General features: G+C 31.7%; 2 protein-coding genes across 5 annotated transcripts; both read right to left on the minus strand.

The window, feature by feature from the left end:
• Positions 1-763: 763 nt before the first annotated feature.
• On the minus strand, positions 764-6,688 carry LOC136209765 (uncharacterized). 4 transcript variants are annotated; one of them, XR_010677658.1, is made up of 9 exons: positions 6,426-6,578; positions 5,338-5,642; positions 5,119-5,211; positions 4,278-4,422; positions 3,790-3,900; positions 3,627-3,709; positions 3,485-3,542; positions 1,367-1,460; positions 764-1,269 (listed from the first exon to the last, which is right to left on the minus strand). XR_010677658.1 is itself a non-coding variant. In XM_066001348.1 (9 exons), exons 3-9 carry the CDS (start codon positions 5,605-5,607, stop codon positions 1,190-1,192), a joined length of 840 nt encoding a protein of 279 aa, XP_065857420.1. In that variant the 5' UTR covers positions 5,608-5,642; positions 6,426-6,520; positions 6,605-6,688; the 3' UTR covers positions 764-1,189. The 4 variants fall into 4 exon arrangements, 2 of the variants coding, with proteins under 2 accessions (XP_065857420.1, XP_065857419.1); XR_010677657.1 differs by having other exon boundaries at positions 1,354-1,460; XM_066001348.1 differs by lacking the exon at positions 1,367-1,460 and adding an exon at positions 6,605-6,688 and having other exon boundaries at positions 6,426-6,520.
• A 12,122-nt stretch (positions 6,689-18,810) lies between these two features.
• On the minus strand, positions 18,811-19,987 carry LOC136209950 (BURP domain-containing protein BNM2A-like). Its single transcript, XM_066001585.1, has 2 exons — positions 19,829-19,987; positions 18,811-19,766 (listed from the first exon to the last, which is right to left on the minus strand). The coding sequence occupies exons 1-2, from the start codon at positions 19,880-19,882 to the stop codon at positions 18,969-18,971; spliced, it is 852 nt and encodes a 283-aa protein (XP_065857657.1). The 5' UTR covers positions 19,883-19,987; the 3' UTR covers positions 18,811-18,968.
• Between the last annotated feature and the right edge of the window lie 7,980 nt (positions 19,988-27,967).

The raw sequence follows: 27,967 nt of genomic DNA on the forward strand, positions 1-27,967 counted from the left end.
TGATTTGTCATAATCTAAAATTATGATTGATATAGTTGTAAATAGTTTTTAAAAGATGAATTTTTGTGTACTTTTCCCTTTAGACAATAAAAGTGACTTTAGACCCCACTTCATCTAGACCTGCTAAAGCTAATTATTAAACTTATATATTTACAAATTAAATATTATTTTTAAGTATAACTTTTAATTTTCATGTATTTTAAGAACTATGTTTTATGAATTATGAATTAGAGGTCTAAATTTTATAAATTAAGACATAAATTCATAATTTATTTGTGATATATAAAAATAATGACATATCGAGAATTAAGTTTTGTAAAATGATTTAATTGTAATTTTATAATCAGATATGATTAACAAAACAATTTGAACTAGGTTTGGGATTTGACTTTTAAATCCGAACAGACGTGAAATAACAGCAGATTGAACTGCACCTGGACAAAACAATTTTTAACAAAAGGCTTTTGAGCCCAACCCATGAACAGGTGCAGTAACACATAGGAACAACTAATTTTTCAAAAACAGGCATATCCGGCAACTAGTTTTTGCAAGGTGCCTATGAAAGAAGCTCCTTTGAATAAGTAAGAAACTTGATCCCAATATATCAGAAGCATCATATGTAAAGCTTCTTTTCTTCCCTTCCTTATTGTAATCTCATTTCTACCAATCTTTTATTGGTTATCTTTCCTTAGAAAGGGTTGTTATATCAAACAATCTTTCAAAGGATCAATTCTTCAATAGCTTTAAAAATTAAGATAGACTGTAATAACTTAAAATTTCTCAATAAACCTTGTAAAAATTAAGAGTGGAGATTCACATAATAGTTTTAAGTTGTAAAACTATCAAAGACTTCATTCTTACCTGAAAACGAATCCAAAGATAAGCTTACAAATGGTGTTCTTGTAGAAAAAACAAGACAAAAAAATTACTGAACCTCTGTAAATTTCTAACATTTAATCTCTAACTCTATCCTCGCTCATGTAAGGTTGATCAAAATTTAAGAATCATTTGGTAATTTAAAACTAGCCAAAACTGATGAATATTAATTTGATTATTGCTTCCCCATGCTAAGTGTGCATGTTCATGTGACGGAAACAAAGAACCGAATTTAAATTTATGATCCCTTCCCAATGCTGAACCTGCAAAGAACAAAAGCATGTCCTTATCCCAATCCCAACCACTGTTGATTTCAGCATATGTTCCATCTCCTCTCCATTGCACAGCGCATACGTCTCAAACAAATTCCAGCACTCAATGGAAGCTCAGAAACTGCAACAAAATTATACCACCCATCTCAACTCGGTCAAATTGCACACCAATTACGTTTTTAGCAAATAAATAATCAAGTCTTACAAGAGAAACCCACGAGCATTGTTATCCAAGAATGATCTAAACTATTTAAACTTTTTGCGAAGAGTTTCTTCATCTCAGAACACCATGCAAACGAGTGAGAGGCTCACCTAAATTAAAAATTGAACACCAAAAAATTGGGAAGTTGATAACACATAATTGAACACAAAAAAATTGGGAAGTTGATAACACATAGCAGATCACTGATGAGGTTCAGTATGTCAACGGAGAGGACGTTACTAGCATATCTAACTTCTACATGACCAACCAGTTAAGCCAATTATCATCAATGTGTTCCAAACCCACATTTACCTCTCTTTGTAGAGTTGCATATGTTTGTTTCAAGTCCTAATGATTAATGATGCAGATAACTACAACAGTTTTCGCTATGCATCTCTTGTGAAATATCAATCCCTACAATCAATTTCAAGTTTTTATGTAACAGATCTTCAACCTATAATTATCCTACTGACTAGGTTATACTCTTCAAGTATGCACACACAGCTTGAATAAAAACAAATGTTTTAAAATCCTAATACTGATAAAACAAGGAGAACACCATAAAAGAATATGGATAAGAAGCCAAAATCATTAATAGATGCATAAGCAGCAGCTATGCTATTGTCACCATTCAGGCATAGGATAAATTAAGTGTTACTGCAAGGGCCGGTGCATGTGCATTTTCTCAACGCCTTCAATAAGTGACAAAAATGAGGCTTCATTCCAACTACATGATTAGACCTTAAACTTATGTTTTAAGTTTAGGAAACATAATTTCATTTTTTCAGCAACTACAGACAAAGGTTATATTATTCCTACACTGTGCGTAGAGGTGCATTTGTTGCAAATGCGTACACTTGGGTTACATATGTATAACCCATATAACCATGTAAGGTAAAGACTACCAATATTCTCTTTAAAGAAAGAGTGCTTTAAAATGATAAATCCGGTTATTGCTTGATATTGCTGGTTAATTATTATTTTCCTTTTCTTATTTCTTTTTTCCTTTTTCTGTCAACCACTTCTTATAAAAGAAAAAAGAAAAGGTACATTAACAGAAAAGATAATTCAAACATTTTAACTCCTCGATGAAATAAAATGACAAGTGTAGAAAGGAAAGTAGTGAGTAAGTTCAAAGGAATTGTATATGAAACGAATTTATTAAACATAAAAGCACAATATTAATTATGGCAAACAATAATAATAATAATAATAGTACCATAATTGACAAAATATGTTACAGTTTTAAAAAATATAAAAGAGTTTACATGGTTCCAATGATGACAAATTAATTAAAAAAAAAAATCATCATCCAAACCGAAGAAAAAAGAAAAAAGGCCTACAAGTTGTAATAAAATCTTAAGAGTCTTAGTTTGTACAATTCTTCTTCAAAAGATATCATAAAGGCATGCAAATGCTCATTTAACTTGAGTAAATGGGTAGCCACATCTGACCTCACATGACCCACTTATTATTGGGTTAAAAGGACTCAACATATGTCTCACCATTTCATAATATAGTCCACTACGGCTTTTGCTATTTGTATATGTTCTGAGCTTTGACAATTGACACCAAATTGATAAATAATCCAACACAGATCAAAGGGCAAACAACCAAGAACTCGTTTTGAGGACATCATAGCCATTCAAATGGGCACCATACATTTATTAAAGAGACAGCAATAGCAATTCTTCTCTAATTTGCCATATCATCAGCAGCCCAAGCCCAAGCACAAAAGTGTACCAATGTTTTAAGAGGAAAGTAGATTAGAACAGTTAGGATGCTATTTTGCTAGATATTCTTTGTAAGTAAATTATCATTGATAGTTATCTATGTTTAGATGTATAGCTAAATCTGCCTTGTAAAACTATCCTAAACGATGGGTGTATTTAAGAGTGAGAAAGCAATGAAGTTATCAAGGCAAATCTCTTTAATTATGTCTTATGAAGTGAGGACTCCTCTCTAACGAGTTGTAATCAATTCTATCAAAATAGGTAGAGGCAGGAACACTCCAAAGAATCTGATAATCGAGACTTCAGGGTTCAAAGTCCCGTAATGCGATCCCAAACTAGGAATCGTGACATAATACCTTTCAACAAAATCAAAATCAGCATTAAGTAGAAAGACATATAACCTGATATAAGATCATCGGTATAATCGCTGTCAATTTTACCATGAGCCATTGCACCAACCTGAGTACATAGATCGGAATGTCATACTATAGTGATTTACAAATGGATAGCATAAAGTACAAAGAAGATAGGAAATATCAATACCACAAAAACAAGATCTTCATCATGGTTGATGGCATTCACATAATCTCTTAACTCAACTGCCTTCTTTGAACTATATGAAAGACCTAATAGCCAGAGTTTTATCTTAGAGAAATAGATAAGAGAGCTGAAAATCTCTTCTAATAGAATAGCATAAAAGGCTTACCTATCTTACGGGAGTTGACTGGTAAATATTGAGTCACCGGGTTCTCAACCAAACGCAATAGCTTCCCACCTTTACCCTTTGCTTTAATACTTAACTTCTGCAATAGCTCAGCTATAATATTTATCAATAAGCCTCACAACTCAATATAATAGGATAGAAGATAACAAGATAGATAAAAGATAGATACAAGCTATTCAAAGTATCAAGGGCCTGTATTATGATGGAGACAACTATTCTCTGAAGCTAACTTTGTGGGGTGGATTGCACATGATTCTTAATAATGTGTTCAAATTCAAGCAACAGTCATGCAGTTTTATGACATTTAATAAAGAAGAAACATAATACTCATTATATAAAGTGACAGTTTTCCAATATTGCAGAAATGTCAAAGTGTTGAAATATCATATCCATGTAAAGAAATCTGACATAAGTTACATTGGTCAAGTGAAGAAAGCAAAATATGACAACACCAGAAGAAACAAACTCACCCATCATACTACAAAATCTTCCCAAGGTCCTTGGTATTAGAGCATTTGGTTCAACCTTAATCAAAATCCCTTCACCAGTCTTAATGTATATTGCCTTTAATTTACCAGCCATACGAAGTCGGCTATCCATAATTTCACAAAGTGCCTGAAGATATCATGCATCAATAAAAAAAATATTAAGGATAACATATAAAGGTATTAGTTGAACTTTTGCAATATTAATTTCAAAAGACCAAATTTTATTTGCGTACTATGAGAGAAAAATTTACGCACACCACCATAGACAACTTTAAATAGTAGTAGGTATAAAACTAATTTCCTTTTTTGCGTTTTGCTAGAAAATAAAAGAAGACTATGACTACAGTAAAACCACCCAAAGCAGGACCATGGTCAAGCACAAAATCTGATGATTATAGCAAGAATCGAGCCTCTTCTTACGGTTTCCATGAACAACACGGGTAACCTGCACCTATTGTCCTCCAACTTTCTGAATTATAACATAACTGTCACAAGCATGGTAGGTGAAATAAAACTAAAAGTTTTAGGGGTTTGTTATTGTAAATCAATTTTTGTACCATTATGATTCAGATTGGAGGAAATTTGGTATGATTCACCTTGCACAACAGCTCCATGTCTACCCACATATTCATGCTTTCATATTCAAACAAGTTAACTACACTTAGTAAACAAGTTCTATTTATTTTGATGGGGTTTTTCATAAAAAAAGAACTACCTGACAACAAATCTCAAGGCACCACCAAGAATTTCAATGTATTGCCCACATATTGCAATTGAGCTTCTTAAAAGTAGGACCATGCAGGTAACAGAAGTAACTACTAACCTCGTGAACTATGTCTGGTCTATAATCATAGGGATTCATGTTCTTTTTCCGCAAAAAAGTACCGTGCTCATCTGGATTTAGAATCTGGAACTTCTGAGAAAGAAAATGAGTTGGCAATCACGTAAAGAGACTGAGCAAAAATTAGGTATCAAAACAACCTAATATAGGTTTCCCCAATCATATACCTACAGTATACAAAATCAATAAGCTATAACTTACTCTTCCAACAAAAGCAAGGGTCAAAGAAGCTTTCTCAAGAACAAAGATAACTCCAGATTTTGAGCTTTCAACAGAAGGGGCTAAGGGGATCCCTGGAAGCTCAATCATTTCATCTTTATTGTTTCCTTTGTGCCGTTTTGATTGACTGCTTTCTTTTACCAACTCAAGTCCCCTGTTTTCCTCTTCTTCAGCTTTTCTAATGACTTCCTCATTCGTAGTTTTCGAATCAGACACTTCTATTGAGCAGGCCTGTAACAACTTCCTCCCCATTTTCTTTTTCCTTTTGAATCCTATGCAAAGATATTCTGTATTGGCAAACGAACAAAGCTGTCAGATTCAGTGATCAAAATTAAATAAATAAATACCCTGAATTCTAATGATGCTCTGGTTTTCTCTTCATATACCCCATGAGAAAGAGTGAAAGTTACAAGAGAACTGCAGCTTGAAATACACAACATATTCAAAGATTGCTCTTTCAACCAAGAGAGAATATAAAAACAAATTAAAAGAAAATTCTCTTCAAACAAAGCAGCTCTCAATTAGCTGCTGGACAGGTGTTGCAGAGTTCATAGGAGTTCATAAGAAAGCAGTATAGTCATTCAGAACCAATAAGAAGCTCTCCATACGCGAAGAGCTTCAAAAATGTATTAGAAAAAAAGAAAAATTATGGCTGCTGATTTGCAAGAAATAAGTTATCAACTGAATTAACTAGACCAAGAAATACCAAAAACAACAACTAAAAATACAAAAATAAAAACATGAACTAACAGGAGTTTTACAAAGGAAAAAAAAATACCGGATGCCTCAAGGAAATTAGTAGAATACTACATAACACAATTTCACCTACAAATAAAAATCAATAACAAAATGTACTACCAAAAAACATTGCGAGTCATGAACACATCAAAAAATAAAATTAACAATAAGAATAAGAATAAGAATTTCTTTTTTGATCTAAAAACTAGCACATTCCAACTAAATAACTCTAAAGCAACTACAACCTCAAATCCTAACAATCATAATTCATAACTTCACAAATTGAAGACTAATAACATAAACCAAGAACTCGGACAAGGCAGCGAGCTAACCAAAATCGCACTAATTAGGTGGAAGTGACAGCAACTGAAAATTTAGCTGGTGTTGTGACGGTCCTTGCTGAGAGGGAGAGGGAGAGAGAGAGAGACTGAAAACCAAGAAAGAGTGAATGACACTGAGAATAACGATTAATGAGAAACAGAGAAGGGTTAGGGCAAAAATCTATATATACCTAACGGGGAGATGACGATATCCGCGTACCCGCCCCGGGCCGGACTGGGTGTGGAGCGAATAATCCCCAATCCAGAGTATCTACTATATTAATATAGGGTTAAAGCTCAAATTGACCCTTAACTTATATCCTAAATATCAATTGCATCCTTAATTTTCTATAATCGTTAATCAGGTGCTTAACCTAAATTTAAGAGGGGTTATGCTATGCTCCCATCTTCCTTTCCAATTTTTTTCTTTTTCCACCATTCTTTTCTCATTTTCTGTCCAAATTTCATCTTCGGTTGAGTTTCAAATTGTCCTCTCTTGAAGATCTACTTTGAGTAGGAAGAAGGAAGGAAGTTTGTCTTCCTTCTTCCTACCACATCGGGTTAGATTTTATGCGTTTTACTTTATTGTTTTTTTCTTTTTAGTCAGTTTCCATATATTTTACCGGATCTCTTCATCCATTTGAATTGTATCTGCTCCCTGTTATTCTTTCATTTATATCATTTTCAAATTTAGCAAGTACGGAAACGGTTTATCTTATACGTGGATCAATATATCTACGTGGTTGCATCAAAAGAAAGGACTCCGATCCGAATATTCGGAATGGCCTAAATGCTGAAGACTGGATTGCATCTACTTTTCTGCAGATTTCGATTTACGATAAATATATGTTTTGTTGTTGTTTTGTGTTTTTTTATGCCTTTATGGCATTTTTTGCTCTCTGTAGCCGTTTTAGTCTCTTTGTAGATCCTGTAAGAATTGATTTCTTACTATTCTTTTCTTATTGTACTTGTTGTGTCTTAATCTAATGAAGTTATAAGCATTTTCATCAAAAAAAAAAAGGGGTTATGCTATACGTCGCCCCTATTTTACTTACCATCGCCTCCTGTTTGACATTTTTGCCCTTTTCATTTTTCATTCAAAAAAGTGAAATTCTCTCAACCACGAAGAAAAATCATGCCTCCAAAACAAGGAAAAATAATTGAACATCTAAATTTCGTATTTACCAATAATCTGAAATTTAACGAATTGAACTTAAAAAGAAATTTTTTTTCGTTGAATTTGCTCTAAATGGGTAGCCCATACGGTCCGGTACATGGACCGGTAGCATGAACTACCCTATTTTACCTAGGCAAAATAGGGTAGCCTACCCGTTTTGCCTAGGTAAAAATGGGTAGGCTACCCGTTTTCCTTTAAGGAAAATGGATTTATTTATTCATTTATTTTAATTATAATAAATATTAATTATAGATAAATTACGTATTAACGCGTGCAATACATAATTTACGTATTTTTTATTTTCAATCAATAATTTATATATACGTTTTTTCTATCCAGTCAATACATAATTTACGTATAATTAAATTTAAGTTCTAAAAGGTAAATAAATATAATTTACCAAATAAAAATTAATTGGACACTTCAATACGTATTTTTTATTTCCAATCAATACATAATTTATCTATAATTAATATTTATTATAATTAAAAAAATAAAAAAATAAACCCGTTTTTCTTAGGAAAACGGGTAGGCTACCCTATTTTACCTAGGCAAAACGGGTAGGCTACCCTATTTTGCCTAGGCAAAACGGGCCTAGGCAAAATAGGGTAGCCTACCCGTTTTGCCTAGGTAAAATAGGGTAGTTCATGCTACCGGTCCATGGGCCGGACCGTATGGACTACCCGTTTAGAACAAATTCAACGAAAAAAAATGTCAAACAGGAGGCGACGGTAAGTAAAATATGGGCGACGAATAGCAATCCACTTTAAGAGATGCTAAGTGGTTGAAGTTAATTTTTAAAAGGCTAAATTTCAAATAAAACCCCTATAGTATCACTAATTTTCAGATAAAGGATCGTGATTTAGTTTTTTTTTAAAACAAGAACTGAGGTTTTCTACTTTAGCAAAATAAGGATTTTTTCGATTGATACTATTAAAATCACTCTTGACGACTTCAAAAATGACATTTTTTTAAAAAACTACTAATATTCTAAGCAACTTTAATTCTTCAACTTTTTTATTTTGAGATTATTTAGATGATGTTTGGTAAAGAGAAAGAAAGTTAATGTTTAGAGAGAGAAAGTTCCAAAAAAGATGATTTTCGAAAATCGAAAATGTAGTTCCATAGCAAATATGACATTGAACAACTTTAATTCTTGAAAATTTTCATTTTCAGGTCGTTAAAGATGGTTTTAATAGCATTAATCTAAAAGGTCCTTGTTTTATTAAAAGTGTGAAACCTCAATTCTCATTTTGACAAAAAGTAAACTACAGTCCTTTATCTGTAAATTAGTGAAACCACAGGGGTTTTATTTGAAATTTAGCCTTTTTAAAATCCAATCTGTTAGGATTGTACAAATTTCTTTTAGCTTCTTATATGATAATTTTTTTTCATTTGGGTGTGTTAATTAAAAAATTAAAAGTATCCAACATGAAAAACATAGACATTTTAATTTTTTATGAGTTGAACGCTAATTTTCTAAACCAAAACCTCAAATCATAACCCCTTGTCTTAAAATAAATCTCAACTAATCCTATTTTTTCTCCATTGTATCTTTTAATATTTGAAACAGAAAGTTACCAAATTATATCTTTTTCAAAATTACATCTTTTTCAAAATTCGAAATATCATTGAGCAAATTTTTGGCTTTTTCATAAGTGTAGATATTTGAATAATTCTGAATTCTGTAATTCAGAATTGTATTCACTAGATTGTTTTATTCTAGAAATGGTGGATTTCTAAACTGCTTACACACAATTCAGAAACAGTGTCGCAAACTTCTTAAAAGAGAAATATCTTATCCGCACCTCATTCCAAATTTTCTTTGATTTGATATTTTTATTTTGGTTTTTTCTACCTTCCATGCAACAACCCGACAGAACTAAAACACATTTAACAGTCACAAAAATAATTACAATTCTTTTTTGTAATTTAATTAAACTTGTATAGCCTTTTTCAGTAACACTTCTTGTTAATAAATTGTTTGAGCTCTTGAACAAAATTGAGAAAGAGGAAGGAACCAAGGTTGTCAAAACGGCTTGGTCCAACCGGATCAATTTGGTTCAACCGGATTTGATAGGTAAACTGGTCATGAGAGATCTAATATTTCACAACGTAAACTTTTGAACCGGCCAGTGAACCGTCACACCAAAAACCTGGTCACGGTTTTGCGTTGGAAAAATTCAGTTAGAGTTGTATATTTTTTTGTGAAATAAAAAATTAATTTCGAATTACATTAATTAGTTTATTATCCATCCAATTGAAGATAATTATTTCAATTAAAATTTATTAATTACAGGCATGTTAAGTCATTAATCATAAATATTGGGATTGTCAAAATGGATAAATGGATTGATCCAATTCATTTAATATATGGATTGACATAACCCAACCCATTTAATAAATGAATAGAGTGACTCGTTTAATAAATGAATGAGCATGACACAATCCATTTATTAACGAGTTATATGAGTTGACCCATTCAATCCAATTAATTAAATATAAGCAAAATCTAATTTAAATACAATTAAAATTAAAATTTAACCTATTTAACTCGTTTAACCCGATTAACTAAATATAATTAAAAATTAAATCAAAACAATGTAAAATCGTAAAAACGGAAAAAAACATTCAAAAAAAAAGAAACGTGAAAATGTGTCAAAAGCGTAACCAATATTATAAGAGATGGGTACCGACAACCGGGGGTGTTGACATCTATGCCTTCTGCCACAATCTCTAAACTCAAGTTTTTATCATTTTCTACTTTACAAATACATCTATGTTGAAGTATAGAGACTAAAAATATAATTTATCAAGGAATGGAGGACCTGGTATGAAATTTGGAGGAATTGAGATTTGTTTTTGGAAATCATGGTTTTAAATACCGGATCGGACCAGCCGGTCGAACCGGTTCAACCGGGAATTGGCCAGCCTTTCAGTCCGGTTACAATACTTAGGGGTCAATGTTATTGACCCCTTTGGAACCGGAGAAAACCGGGATCAACCCGGTGAACCGGTTTCACCCCAGTTTCTTTTGAAAATAAAAATTAATTTCCATGAATCAGTTTCTTGGTTGAGAGCTTATTACCATTCCCTATGTCATTTTATAGAAATGACTTTTGCTGAAGCCACTCTTTTGATCCGATGTGGGATTCCCCCACTATCACTTCTTTCTCTTCTTTTCTTTTTTTATTCATTTAATTATTATATATTTATATTAAAAATCCCTACATCCCTCCCACCTCCCACATCCCACATTGATATAATCAATTCATAAATATTTATGATTTAGGATAAAAAGCTCCATTGAAACTCAACTTTCGGATAATACTATTAAAATAAAAGTAATTTTAACAAAATAACACTATTTTTACATAAAATGTATTACTAAATAAATGAAACAAACCATAGTAATAATAACTAACACATAAAAAAAATATACAAATTTTAATACTAAACATAATAAAAAGTAATACTAACAAAAAATTATATTATATATTTATTTATAGATAAATATTTATATATAATTTATGACGTCATCCGGTTCAACCAGTCCGGATCAACCGGTTGAATCCATTGACCTCTGAACCCTTTGTCCCACCGGTTCGATGTCCGGTCCGGTTTTTAAAACCATGTTCGAAATAGCATAGACAAAATAAACTCTCCACTCTCGCATATTACACTATGCACTAATTTCATTTTTTTTATTTCTTTGGCACCCAAAAACATTACATAAAATTTTATTTATAGGCATATTACATCACTCCATTTCCACATATCACAAAAACTAATAACAGCCACAATTTTGTCAAATTTATATCCACAAATCAAAGTCCATTCTCCAACTACTTATTTTGACTTCTTTTAGACTTATGGACAAAAAACATTACTTGAAAATCTAAGGCTATGTTCTTTATCGCTACAAAAACTGAACTGAATGCTATTGAATACTGAACTGAATTGAACTGAACTGAACTGAATTTAACTGAATGCTATTGAACTTAACTGAATGCTACTGAACTTAACTGAATGTTACGGAACTTAACCGAACTTAACAATAATGATGATATTAGACTTTAAAATAATTTTAATGATAATATTGGACATTAATAAACTTATAATAATAATAATAATAATAATAATGGTTCTAATAAATTTAATAATATCAATAACAAATAAATATATTATTAAAGATAAAACTAAATTGGATATCAAATAAAAGCTTGGGTTGATAAAATCTTGGCTCGATAAAAGCCTATGAAATTAAATAAAAATGAGTCTAATTTAAATTAAAAATACAAATTACATACAAACACAAATTTACATATAATTTAAAGCCTATGAAATTAAATAAAAAATTTCATATGAATATAAACTCTTAACTTTTTATTCTAATTAAGGGTTAAAGTGCAAAAATAACGTTTTGGGTCAGGGGTAATTTTATCCCTAATGTTTAAAATGGTGCAATTTTATCCCTAACATTGATAAATTCGGTAAATTTTAGAAACAATTCATAATATGAATGCAATTCCTAATTTTTAAATATGGATGCATACTTTAGTTTTAATTTTTTTATTAAACGATATATACTTTAATAAACTGTCATTTCTTGACTTTTATCTAATTTATAGATAATGATAAAGTATAAATAATAATAATAATAATAATAATAAATTATAGATAAATAATAATAATTATTATAATATAATAAATAATGATAAATTACTGAATGCTGAAACTGAATGCTGAACTGAACTGATTGTTACTGAAATTAAGTGATAAAGAACAGGACCTAACTATGGCATGCCAACATTTATTTCTTGTCTTCTTTTTCTTTAATATATTTTTTATTATATATATATATATATATATATATATATATATAATTTTATAATAAAATTAAGTTTATTTTATTTTAACAATCTACACTTCAAAGAACCCATTTCTGGAATTTAGACCGGAATTTTTTGGAATTTCATATTTCTAGAATTTCAAAATTTTATAAACTTCTAAATTTTCAGATTTCTGGAATTCTAAAAAATTCTAGAAATCTGAAATTCCAAAAAAAAAAATTGAGGGGGATGAGGGAGAAAAGTTAGTTAAAAATTTCTGAAAATACTCATGCTCACAAATTTGCTAACGACAAAAACTATAGGGTTATTTGTGGTGAAACTCTTAGCTTGTTGGTTGAGAGCTTACCTGTGACTGTAGAGGTCACGAGTTCGAATCACATGGGTGGGGTGGGTTAGGGGTTTTTCTTTCTCTTTAATGTAATCTTCATTTGTTTAATATAAGTGTATTGCGTACAACTTTAAAAAAAAACTATAGGGTTATTTTCGAAAAAAAATTCAAAAATATATATCTATAAAAACGTGAAACCAAATAGTTTTTTTGAAATTAACCTTTAAATATATCAAGTTTTTAACTAATTATTTCAATTTTCTCTTTTTTTAGTCTTTTTGGATTTTTGTTCATTTTTCGAAGTTTTTTTTTCATTTTTCTCAATTTTTCGTTTTTTTCATGATTTGCTCTTTTTTTACAAATCATTAAAGGGATATTTACTTCACTTTTAAAAAATTATCTACAATTATGTCAAATCATAATTTTAAATTATATCAAACTAATAAAATCATTATCTTTAAGGATGAGAGTTCATAAATTCGGGTCTAGGATATATTGTCTAAGATTTAGGATTTATGAATTGGATTTTAGAATTTATAAATTATGATGTAAAAGTATACTTTATTTGTCATATATAAAAATAATGACATATTATAAATTAAGTTTGATAATATGATTTAGTTGGAATTCTATAGTTAATTATGATATTCTTATTATTAAATAGATTAATGGATTGACTCAATTAACTCGTGACTCAACCCATTTATTATATAGATTAGATGGATCAATCCGTTTATGATCCAACTCATAAATGAATTAACTCTAATCTGTTTAATTGTGAGCTAAACGAAGTGACACCTCTAGTAAATAGTAACAATAAATAATAATTAGCATTAATAGAAAATTGAATAGACATATATAACTGCCCCAATTATTCTGTCTTCCTCTCTCTCTCTCTCTTTTTTTTTGAATCAAAATATCATTAATAGAAAATTGAATAGACATATATAAAAATTTAACACAGAAAGAGAAAACCCACTGGGGATAATATCAAAGTAACACTGACTAGCAAATTGAGAGGCTGCTCTAGCAAAAGCATGAGCTAACTCGTTTGCTTGTCTTCTAATAAAACGGATAGTGTAACCGTTTTGAGATGACCCAAACTTCCAGAAGTAATAGCTTTAACAGTGGACAAGAAATCAGATTCAAATAGAATTTTATTGTAACCTGCCTCCATGGTCCATTCAAGTGCATGTAAGACCGCCCAAGCTTCCGCCTCCATAACTTCCATAATACCTTCCACCAGATTTGTCTGGGTCGAGATAAAGGCACCACGTGAATCTCTAAGTACTGCACTACCTCCTGTTTTTCCAAGAATTGTAAATATGCTTGCATCTGTGCAACAGGAAACAACATCAGTCGGTGGTCGGTGCCATAATTTCTGACAGTCGTCCTCCCTAGGTATTGCAGAAGAAATTATACTTCGCTCCCTAATCGTCTTCCAGTCCGCAAGACAACGCCTACTCCTCATAATAACTCCAACGGCTGTAGCCGATTTTTGATTCCAAAATTAGTCATTCCTCGCCTCCCACCACGACCACAGCAGCATCATAAAGATCTCTGATTTTTTTGTACCAACTAATCTGCAAAAATAGAAAAAGAAGCCAGCAAAGTTATCCGCATCAAAGCTTCATTGTTCAAGTAAATTAGCAAGGCCCGCCTCCCTCCAAATTTCCATAACTTTTGGACATAGCACAAATAAATACCAATTATCCTCCAAGTCCCGTGCACACATAACACAATCATCCTCCATGTTAATCCCCCGACTCTTGAGCCGGTGACGAGTTGGGACACAATCACGAACAAGCCTCCAACAAAAATGTCTGACTTTAAATGGCACATTAGCTTTCCATATCTTTTGCCACTCCCCCTCAACTCTAAGATGTGTACTGCTTGGTATTTCCTCCATCCCAAGGCGGTATGCACTACGAACCGAATAACACCCATTACGGGAAGCATTCCATATAAACTGGTCTTTTCTTCCAGATACACGCAGAGTTGACCAAATGATGGCCATTACATCTTGTTCCGAAAAGATTTCTTGTAATAGTTCAACATCCCATTCTATTGTTCTAGGGATAAAGAGATCGCTTACTTTTAAATTTTCCAACCCTTCAACCATTGCGGTAGAGATCGTCATAGAAGGTGAATCTCTTAACCATGGATCTTTCCATACATTGATAGACGTACCATCTCCTATTTTCCATCGCCCCCCTTTTTGCAACAATAGCTGAGAACCCCAAATACTTCGCCATATATAGCTTGGTGAGTGACCCAACCTAGCTTTTAAAAAATCCCCATTTGGATAGTATTTTGCTTTAAAAATTTTACTGACCAAAGACCCAGGGGCTGACTATAACCGCCAACCTTGTTTTCCCAGCATTGCTAAATTAAAGGCAGTGAAATCTCAGAAACCCAATCCACCATCATCTTTATGAATACATAATTTATCCCAAGCCAACCAATTTATCCCTCTTGACCCGTCTCTCTTATTACCCCACCAAAATGAATTCAACATCTTTTGAAGTTCTTCAGCAGTTGAAATAGGAAGCATAAAAACACTCATAAAATAAACCGGCAAAGCCTGACCTGCTGCTCTGATTAGAGTATCTTACCAGCTTTCGATAAGGGCTTAGATCTCCAAGATTGAATTTTCTTCCATAGTTTATCTTTTAAGAATGCAAATATCACCTTCTTGTTTCTTCCAACAAGTGAAGGTAAACCAAGGTATCGACCTGTATTGATAGGTTGAGAAACTTCCAAAATAGCTGAGATCCCCTCAACTAGCATTGGATGTACATTATTGCTACACAGTATGCCTGATTTAGAGAAATTGACAGCTTGTCCTGAAGCATGCTCATACAAATTTAGCAACTTCTTTAATTCTCTACACTCCTCAATATTCGCTTGAACAAACAGAAAAGCATCATCAGAAAACAATAAATGAGAGATTGCTGGAGCCCTTCTATTCACTTTAGCTCCATGAATAACCCCCCTTCTTTCAGCCTCCAGTATCAAAGCAGACAACCCTTCAACACATAGTAGAAATAAATAAGGCGATAGTGGATCACCTTGCCTCAAACCTCCCCGGGGGGAAAAAGGACCAACAATTTGATCATTAACTTTAATTGAATATTTAACTGATTTAACACGCAACATTATATATCCAATCCACACCTCCGAGAAGCCCAACTTCATGAGAACCTGTGACAAATAATCCCAACTCACTCTATCATATGCTTTGCTTATATCTATCTTAAGTGCAACCTCCCCCTTTTTCCTTCCAATATTTCTTTTCATACTATGAATTATTTCAAAAGCAATCAAAATATTATCATGAATTGATCTACCTTTAATGAAGGCTGATTGAGATTCAGATATGAGATTAGGAAGAACTTCTTTTAACCGATTTGCAAGAACTTTTGAGATGATTTTGTAAATCACATTGCACAAAGCAATGGGTCTCAAGTCCTTCATAGACAAAGGTTGTTCACATTTCGGGATGAGGGTAATAATTGAATCATTTAGAGTAGAAGGGAACTTACCCATCTCCAACCAAGATTTACCTGCTTGAAAAATTGAAGGACCAATCAACAGCCAAAATCGTTGAAAGAAGTCAGAATTAAAACCATCCGGGCCGGGGGACTTATCCGGGTGCATGTCAAAAAGTGCCCTTCGGAACTCATCTAGGGTAAATGGTTCAGATAATCTTTCATTATCTAGAGGTGTGACCTTTGTTTTGATTAAATTGCAGACGGATGACAAATCACTGATCCTACCTGAATCATTCCCTATTGCGTGCCCCATACCAGCATCACCAAACAAATTTTTAAAATAAGAAATTGCCTTTTGAAACTAATAATTAAACTTAATCTTTTTATACTAAGAAATTATTATTATATAGACATTTTATTTATTTACATTTTGGTATTATATTATAATTATTGATATCATTTTTATTGATATTATTAGTATTTTATATGTTAGAAAATTTTTTCAACCTTCGTTCAATTCCGATTTAACTTTAGTTTAATCTTAAACTTTTAATTTTTTAGCTTTTCTGATTCTTTAACCGGTCCAATTTTAACAACTATGGAAAAAACATTATGAAGTTTAGCAATTTTTTTGACCCACGTCTAGTTTGGAACGGGATAGGAGCATGCACGAGCTTGTGACACTTTTATCAAAAAATTCTATTTACATAATTCAAATACGTAAATCAATTTATTCAAACAAAAAACGTAAATCAATAAAAAAATTCATTGTAACATATTATAAACTCCAAAAGTTTTAACTTAAAGGTGGGTTTTGGATTTTATACGAAGCCATTATCCAACACCAACTTGGAGGTTTACATGATTCTATTTTGATCCTCCATTTTCATACCCCAAATTAAAATGGACGTAAGAGGATATATTAAGTATCTCACGTTGTTATTTTTTTTTTTTATTCCAAAGAAAATTATAAAACAGCAAAATAAAAGAAAAACAGCAGCAAAAAAATAAAAAAAACCAGCATAGCTGGGAATTAAATAAAAAAAACACCAAGATATGTTAAGTATCTCACGTTATTTAACTAGGGAACTAAATGACTTTATATATATATATATATAAAGCAATCGTATCCCTTTATTATACCTTTTGGATTACGTTAAATGATTCTTTAACATGGTATTAGAACCTCTTAGACCAAGTTGTGAGGGTTCTAATCTTCACAATTCTCATTTATTAAAAAGAACTTCAACACAAATGGATCTATGCTTGCATTCTTCAAGTCCAGTTTATATTGTGAAGATTATGTCATAGATTATAATAAAAACTAGGCTTAGACTATGTTCTTTATTACTTAATTTTAATATCAATTAGTTTAATTCAGTAATTTATCATTACTTATTATAATTATAATTTTTTTTTATTATTAGAACCATTATTATTTTTACAAGAATTTTATTTTAATTATTGATATTTTTAAAAGTTTATATTATTATTTCAGTTTCAGTAGAATTCAGTTCAGTTTAATTTTTTTCAGTAAAAAAGAATAGAGCCTTAATATATCATTTGCCCCCTGAACTGAACCTGTCCAAAAAGTTTGATTGGTCCTCTAAACTTTTAAAGAGTTCTGATAGGGCTCTGAATTTGCATAAAATGTTTAGTTAGCCCTTTGAACTTGCGTATGATGTAATAAATTAATCACTCGGTTGTAAAAAATAAGTAAGTTAAATACGGAAAATATGTTGTATGCATCTTAAAAAAGTAAAATGATCAATGTCAGGGTATGCGGTTTTAATGTTAGGGAAGAAAAAGTTTTATAGTTGAACAAGTAAGAACTTTTTAAATATGTTTTAATCTATTTTATGAATTATGTAATAACATTTTAAGGCGCGTGCAACCCATTTTCCTCATTTAACTTACTTTTTTATAACCGAGTGATTAATTAATTACATTTTACACAAGTTCAGAGGGTTAAATAAACATTTTATACAAGTTTAGAGGACTACCGGAACACTTTGAAAGTTCAGGGAGCAATCAACCTTTTTAGACAATTCAATGACAAATGATGTATTAAGCCTAAAAACTATTATTAAGCATTAACTATCAAATTAAATTTGTGTTTCAAATAGTTCTCAATAGTAAGCTCAACGGGCAAGATATTGGCCTAGTGAGCTCAGGGGCTACGAGACGTTGGAAATATTGTTCCCTTAACTTTATGAGATATTTGTTTATTCCATTCTCTTTTTATGTTTGCTATGTTAAAAATGAAAGTTTTAGATATTTCTTTATCAACGGTAAAAAGTAAGCGAGTAAATAAACCAAATGGATTAGTTGTAGTTTCTTCTTATCTATTGGTTATTCTTTTATATATATATATATATATATATATAATGTCTTCCCATATCATAAACATGTAATTAAATTAAACTTCATTTCCAGTTTTAATTATTAACGAACCTTTCAACATCACATAATCAATTCACATTATTTGATACAAATAATGAAGATATATACGAAGCATAGACAAATCATTGGCAACAACTTATGATTGCAATAATCTGCTGTATACTATTATTAACACAAACACATGGATTTCATTACAGCAATTAGCACAGTAATACATAACTTTTCATACAAAAACATATGGGAACACATACACGAAACGCAAAAACACTATTAAAAAGAAGTATCCGTGCAATTAATTAATTAAGTAGAAGTTAAACTAGGTAGAGGAACATAAACAAGAACATCCGCTCTAAAGAAATGACAAACAGGAGAAGCACCTGGTTTAGTCTCAAGAACACGAAACGAAGCATGATCTTTACTCCATTGCGAAGTATCCATATGACAAACACTAACCGCTTCAACTCTTCCTCCATTATCACCTCCTAACGAAACCATAAACAACTTATTCTCACTTTTCTGGCTATGGCAGTAAAACACTCTATACGGATACGGCAGCGTATGGCAAGCCACCATATTCGGAACTCGAATCTCCTCAGGCTCCGATAAGATCGTATAGTTATCTAAATTCACACCAGATTTCTCAATATGATTAGTTTGTAAAACTCTGAATTGAGTTTCTAATCCAAAGGTTTTATGTACAAAATCAATTGTGGATTCTAAAGAAGTTGCGCAGACTTTCGTTTCGCCTTTAATTGGATCAATTTCACACTGTTTGAGTGTGTTTTCCATGGATTTGGCTTGAGGAGAATCCGGTGAGAATGAGAATAAGCGAAGGAGATGAGGAAGATGAGTGTATGAGAAAGGAATTGAATTAGCTTCGTTTTTGGATAACAATGGCGGCGGATCTTTCATCGGAAAATAAATTGGGAGTTTCTTCCCTAATTTTAGATCATTCGGGGTGAAAAATACTAGAGATGAAGGATCTAAGTGATGCATCATATGATTATTATTTCTATGCATGTTCGGAAGCTTCAAAACGTTGGCGTTTTCTTCGGCGATCGGGTTCGTTGTAGCTCCTCCATTTCCGTTATGAGCATACTGCAGATGAGTATAGATCAGAGTAAGAATTGAATTATGAAATATAAATTAAATAAAAATACCAGAAGGAGATGGAGAAGGAAGATCTTGAATGCAATTTGTAATATGGAACCCATCTTTTCTTTCTTTTCGATGTGGTAACTATACTTTATTGAATTTTAATTATATCTCTTTCTTGCTACTTATGATTAAAACCCAGTAGTCAATTTGATATATAGTAATAACAAAATTAAAAACTTAAGAAACTTGATAAGATTAAATAATATAGTATTAAGTAAAAATTATAAACTAATAAATTATTTTTACCCTTAAAATTAATATATGTCTCAATCAATTTGCAGTGATAGATAGATGGTTTTCTGCATATAGAAAAATCCAAAACATAAAATTAAAGTGGGACACTTATATCGATCAAGGTGGATTGTAATAAAATGGGATAAGTTATCAAAAATATAGTTTTTTGTGAAGTATCAATTTGGGCTTTACGTACAAAATAACATCAATATAGGTTTAATGTTTAAAATTGTTCGATAACGGAACGAGACATGTTATTAATATTACTATGTTAAGTTCTGCCAATTGTACGTAGAGAGAGAAATCAAAACTTAACGGAGTAATAAGAATGACGTGTCCAGTCTATTATTGATGTCTAAATTGATATATTTTTTAAACGTTAAACCGATATTAATGTTATTTTATATGTGGAGCCTAAATTGATATTTTTCTAAAAACCATAGACGTATTTTTGATACCATATCCTTAATAAAATGAAAATATAAATGTTATTTTTTTTTAAATTAAAATGTTATTTTTAAGTCATGAATATGTCAAAGTAGTATCAGCAGCTAAAAATTCAAATGGCTCAGGTGCAAATATTTAAAATTTTATAAATATAATTTTTTGATAGCTTATATTTATTTTTAATTAAAAAAATGAATGGTGTGAAAATATTATAAATTTTAGAAATCAATAGTTGAAGGAAAGGTCAAATTTGTTCAAGGTTTATTAAATTTAAGTGTTTGTTTGTTTCTATTTTACGGAACTGTCTTTTATTTTTCAATACTATATAGAAAATAAAAAGTATTTAGTAAAATTTTAAATTAATTGCTTTTTACACGAAAAACAATATAAACAATAACAAGCAGTAAATAGGAACAACTGATACAAAAGTAACCTAAATTTTAAGATGATTTTAATGTTCATTTTAGGCATAAACCATATACAGTTCCTTGAACTTGCCAATTTTGGTCATTTTGCCCCCTGAATTTACGGGACGACCTACTTGCCCTCTCAACTATTTAAAAATGGTATTAGCAACCCCCTATTTTCATTATAACGGAAACAAAATGAAATTCCAACATTAGTACAAGTGTTCATGGAAGTATTGGAACCAGCCTGGATATAAATAACCTCATTTGCAGTTTGTTTTAGTAGTGCATAAACCTTATATGCAATTTTTACAAGAGAACTTGTGTATTGTCTATACTAACATCATTTGCAGCTTATTTTAGTAGTGCACAACCTTTTTTATTATGACCTTGGTGCTTGCAATGAGAAATGTTATAATTGTTTCCGTTATAATAAAAATAGGGGATTGCTAATACCACTTTTAAATAGTTGAAGGGATAAATGGGTCGTCCCGTAAGTTTAGGGGATAAAATGACTAAAAATGACAAATTCAAAAGGCTGCGTATGGTTTAAACCTTCATTTTAAAATTTAATAAACTTAAATTTAACGGTAGCTAATCCAATTCATTTTATTAGTTAGATAAACACTACTGATTTAGAAATATAATTATAATTTTTTATTTATATACAAATTTAAAAAATAATAAGTTGAGTGCGTGAATACAATTGATCCCACTCTTTGTTACGTGGCATCAACCCTGCCTAGTTCTGTATACATGTGTCATGCATGTTTAAGTCATGAAATGTATGATTACATTCTTTATTAAAGGCAAAAAGCATCCTGAGGTCCCTGATCTTTCGTTGTTTGGTGCATTAAGCCCTCGATCTTTCATTTAGACACGTTGAGCTCCTGATCTTTTATTGTTTGGTGCATTAAGCCCTTGATCTTTCATTTAGTCACATTGAGCCCTTGATCTTTCATATGTAGGTGTATTAGGTCCTTTTGTAAATCAATTCATATATGTGTGTATTAAAGGTCTGTTTGGTTCAACTATTAGCTAATAGATGTTGTTGTTGCTGTTAGCTGTTTTGCGGTTGTAGTAAGCTGTTTGTTATTAGTTGTTTAATTATTAGCGTCTTACTCCAAACCGCAAGAAACATAGCGTTTGGTTAGGTTTATATAACCGCAGCGTTTAGTATTTTCTCTAGACACTGCAGCATTTTGGAGCTTTTCACGAAAAGCTCTTTTTTAGAGCTTTTCATGGATAGTTGTTTGTAGTTAGGGATGGCAACGGGTAGGGTACCCGCGGGTAGTGCCAATCTCAAACCCTTACCCGTTTATTTTTTAATTACCCGTACTCGTCCCATTACCCTAACGGGTATATTTTTGCATCCCATACCCTTCCCATTTAATTCGCGGGTACCCACGGGTACCCTTACCCGTTAAAAATCAATAAATAAAATAAAAATATTACAAATTTAACAAAGTATAAATTTAATAAATCATTTATCTAAAAATTGAACAAATTGAACCTTAATCAATAAAAATAAGTAGCTTAGTGGTATCACTCAATGGTTGAAAAACAAAAAGTTGGAGTTTAAAATCTCAAATATTACATCTAAAAACCAATAATTTTTTTAATATATAAAAAAATTATGACGGGTAACGGGTACCGGGTACCCTGGGGGGTATTCCCATACCCATCCCATTATCCTAACGGGTAATTATTTTGATCTCATACCCTTCCCATACCCTTTTATACAGGGTACGGGTAGTCCCATTAGGGTCGGATAGTGTCGGATACCCGCGGGTACACTACCCGTTGCCATCCCTATTTGTAGTTACTTGTCATTGACAAAATTATCCTTATTATTTTCACAAAATGTGTTTCCTTTTTGACATTATTTTTTTTTCTAGAACAAAATTATCGAAAAACAAAGTTTTGTTGCATTCAATAAATTTTTTTATTTTTTATTCTTTATATAGTTTATTTTTATTAATTTGTATAATATATTTTTTATTTTATAATTTATTTGTAGATTAATTTAAAACATTTCCATATTAGAAATAAATATAAACTAACAGTAACAGTTCAGTATAATTTTGCCAAACACTAATAATTAAACAATTAATAACAAACAACCAACAGTAACAACAAACAGTTTACTACAACAGTTAACATCAACAGCAACATCTACTAGCTAACAGTTGAACCAAACATGCCCTTAATACATCCATATATAAATTGATTTACAAAAGGACATAAACACTCATATATGAAAGATCAAGGGCTCAATGTGTCTAAATGAAAGATTAAGGGCTTAATGCACCAAATAATGAAAGATTAGGGGCTCAATGTGTCTAAATGGAAGATCGAGAGCTTAATGCAACAAACAATTAAAGATCAGGGGCCTCATGATGCTTTTTGCCTTTATTAAAGGCTTAATATATCTGTGAGGATTTCATCTAATAATAATAAAACAAAAAAAATATATTTTTGTGTAATTTGTTTAGTTACCCGGTTTATAGTTTTGATTTATTTACTTTTTTTGTAGTGTTTACCGCTAATTACGGTTCTTTAATATCACTCATTGCACAATTATATCAGTCTTGATCACATGCACCTTAATGAACATGTAGAATTTGCTCATTCACCGTTAGATCTAGGCTTATTAGAATCATAAGGTGGAGATTCAAAACATCATGAGGCAGATTTAATAAGCCTATATCTAACGATGAATGAACAAATTCACTTAAGGTGCATGTGAAAATTCCTTCAATTAGATTAGCTGAAATTTGGATCTTTTCTTTGGGCTTGGTCTTGCTTGAGAGAGAGGAATCAGAAAGATTATAGTGGAGCCTCTTCGAGAGTTGTCCTTCAGTTATTGGTCAGTAACATCAAACATTGAACAAAGAAGAAAACTAGAAGTTTATTGATAGAGAAGAAGATGAAAGAGTAATCGTATACCTACCCAGGTATACAATATATACAAGAAGATTAGGAAATGGAAAGAAAGTAAAATTCTAATTTAGTCCCTATAATACTAACTTATTCTTAAACTACCCATACAACTGTAAAATAATAAAACCTAATATATATCTAATACCCCCCCTCAAGCTGGACTGTATATAGTTTTCAGTCCTAGCTTGTGTACAAGTTCTTCAAATTGAGACTTTCCCAAAGCTTTTGTTAACAGATCTGCAAGTTGTTGATTGGTAGAAACAGATAACAAGTGAATAACCCCTGCTTGCACCTTCTCTCTCACAAAATGACAATCAAGTTCTATATGTTTTGTCCTTTCATGAAAAATTGGATTGTTAGCAATGTGAATTGTTGACTGATTATCGCAGTAGATTGAAACAGCTTGTTGATGACTGATGCCTATGTAATCCAGCATGTATAAGAACCATTGAACCTCACAAGTAGTTAAAGCAAGTGCCCTGTATTCTGCTTCACTAGAACTCCTTGCAACTGTTGGTTGCTTTTTACTTTTCCAGGAAATCAATGATCCTCCAAGAAACACAGTAAAAGTTGTTACTGATCTTCTGGTGTCTATACAGCTTCCTCAATCTGAATCACTAAAAGCTTTCAGTTGCAAATTACCCTTGCTAGGATAAAATAAGCCTTGTGTTGGTGTTTTCTTGAGATACCTCAACACTCTATGAACAGCCTGCATATGAATATCTGTTGCACAGTCAAGGAATTGACTTAAACAGCTGACAGAAAAGGATATATCTAGCCTCGTTTTGGCTAAGTAAATTAATTTGCCAACAATCTTCCTGTACTGCTGTCTATCCTCTAATTGCTTCCCGGTTGTCCTGGATAGCTTAAGAGTAGACTCCATTGGTGTATCAGTAGGTTTGCAGGCCAAATAACCTGTTTCAGAAAGCAAATCCAAAATATATTTGCGTTGACAGACTGAAATACCTTCTTTCAGAAAGCAAATCCAAAATATAATCACAACTAATTAATGTTTCGGACAATTTAGAAGACCATTGTCTACTAGCCTGTTTCAAACCGTATAAAGATTTCTTTAATTTGCAAACTTGGTTCTTTCCTTCAGTTTTAAAACCAAGTGGCAAATCCATATAAACTTCCTCATTTAAATCACCATGGAGGAAAGCATTATTCACATCTAATTGAAACAAACTCCAATTGTATAAACTAGCTAAAGCTAAAACAAGTCTAACTGTAGTCATCTTTACTACAAGAGAAAAGGTGTCCAGATAATCTATACCCTCCTTTTTTGTATAACCTTTGGCAACTAAACGAGCCTTATACCTCTCAATGCTACCATCAGCCTTATATTTTACTTTAAAATCCACCTATTACCTATTGTCTGTTTATTTAGTGGTAAGGCAACAACTTCCCAAGTATTAGTATTCTCCAAAGCTTGTATTTCAGCATCCATAGCATCTCTCCAACAATGTAACTGAACTGCTTCTTTATAGGTTTTAGGTTCCGGTATGACAGAAACAGCTAACACATAATTTTTATGTGCATCAGATAATTGATCATAACTAACAACTGAAGAAATAGGATATTTAATACTAGACTCTTGAATACTAACTTGTGCAGTTAACTGATTGCAATGAAATTGTTTTAAATATTCTGGTGCTTTCCTAGTCCTTTCAGATCTTCTAACATTAACGATTGGTGCATTAGATAAAGAAGTTCCCTGGACAGGAAGAGTAGCTTGTGAAAATTGATTTTGAGTTTGGCCCTGTAATGTATCACTAGTTCTAACAAATTCATGTCATTCTTGCTGTAAATTTTCACTAGTATTTGCAGCATCTGAATTTTCTTCAATGGGACTATGTAACACATCTAAATGAACATTTGATACATCAGTATGTACAACAGAATCTATATGATCATGTTCATATGTAAAATGTGATTGGAAATCTAAATTAGGAACAAGAACAGGCCCTCCTTGTTGTGCTTTTTGCAAATAAGGAAATGAAGTTTCATAAAATGAAACCTCTCTAGAAATGACAAACTTTCTATTAACTAAATCATACAACCTATAACCTTTAGTGTTTGCTGCAAAACCTAAAAATACACATGGATGTGCACGAGCATCCATTTTAGTTGACTTAGCTGTCAAAATAGTCATAAAACTAAGACAACCAAAGACCCTTAAAAGATCATAGTTAGGTTTCTTTTGAAACAAAATTTCATAAGGAGTATGATTATCTAATAATGGTGTAGGAACTATATTAATGAGATGGACAGCATGAATAATGCATTCTGTCCAAAAATGCAATGGTAACCCTGCTTGTAATCTTAAGGACCTAGCCACATTTAAAATATGCTGGTGTTTTCGTTCCACAATACTATTCTGTTGTGGTGTATGAGGACAACTAGTTTGATGTACAATGCCTCTATCCTGATAAAACTCATGCAAATGTAACTCCAAAGCATTGTCTGACCTTAATATTCTAATACTTGTATCAAACTGTGTCTGAATATAATTGCAAAAAACTTTAATAGCAGTAGAAGCCTCTGCTTTGTTTTTGAGCATATAAACCCAAGTAAAACTACTAAAATCATCAACCACAGTAAGAAAATATCTAAAGCCAGCCAAAGAATGAATTTTAATGGGACCCCACACATCAATATGCACCAAATCAAAACGATTATCTGTAATAGATTCACTAATAGGAAAAGGAAGTCTTTTCTGTTTAGCCAAAGGACAGATAGCACAACAGTAATTCCCAGAAGTTTCAATATTCACATTTTCTTTAGACAAAAATTGTAATCTGCTATGTGACAAATGACCCAATCTAAAATGCCAAAGAGGAAAAATTAAATTCTTTGTATTTGTTGTCTTGTGCACATTATTCACATAACATTCTTTCACTTCTTTCAAGTCTTGATTAAGAACATACAGCCCATCATGTAATTCAGCTATACCAGTCTTCTTCAGTGTCATTTTGTCCTGTAAAAGACACATATTATGGGTAAACACTACCACACAATTCATGTCTTGTGTAAGTTTACTAACTGACACTAAATTAAAATGAAACTGAGGAATATAAAGAACATCATATATACAAATATCCTTAGTTAAAAAAACTTTCCCAATTTGATTAACAATTATAGTAGCACCATTAGGCAAAGACACACAAATATCAGGCACACTAACAACATCAATCGTCACACTAATGTCAGTAGCAAAATGATCTGTTGCTCCTGAATCTAAAATCCAACGTACAACTGTATTGACTTGAGTATTAAGAATAAAAGCATTTCTTATTTTGGAATTAGAAATACCTGGATAAGATGTATTTCCAAAGTCTGACTGCATAGTTGGTCCTGATTGTGTTCCTTGTGGCTGAAATGTTGCTACATTATGAGTAGAAAAGGCATTGATAGATGACTGATTAATTTGTCCTGACTCAAACAACTGCAACATGTTCATTAATGTATTATACTTTGCTGCAGGAATAGAAACTGAAGAACATAAATCTTGAACAGCTGGAGTTTGACCCAAATCTTGAACAATATCTCCACCTAAATCCTCTTCTCCAGTCACCATATTAGCTATAACCCTCTTCTTATTATTATTTGACTTAAAATTCGGAGGAAACCCGTGCTTCTTGTAGCACTGATCAACAGTATGCCATTCTTTTCCACAAAAACTGCATTTCTTGATATTCCCTCCATTGTTGGTGCCTTTACGGTAATTATTAACCCCAATATTTCTATTATTGCGTTGGGCAAAATTAATAGTGGCACCCAACGAGCCTAGAACACTCACATCAGCCCCTTCATGAATTTGCCTCTCATGTTGAATAACCATATTGAAAACCTTTTCAAGATTAGGCAATGGATCCATCATTAACACTTGAGTTTTAATCATACTAAAATTCCCATTTAACCCTCTCAAAAACTTAATGATGCAATCTTGTCTTTGTTGGTCTCTCACATGTTTAACAGCAATACACGTAGTAGAACCAGTTGGCACACAATCACAATTTTGAATTGGACGAAAATTAACTAATTCTTCCCATATTACCTGTAACTTGGTGAAATAGTCTGTAACTGAAAGATCTCCTTGCATCAATG

This window comes from Euphorbia lathyris, chromosome 10 (assembly GCF_963576675.1).
Source record: "Euphorbia lathyris chromosome 10, ddEupLath1.1, whole genome shotgun sequence".
NCBI classification, from domain to species: Eukaryota; Viridiplantae; Streptophyta; class Magnoliopsida; order Malpighiales; family Euphorbiaceae; genus Euphorbia; species Euphorbia lathyris.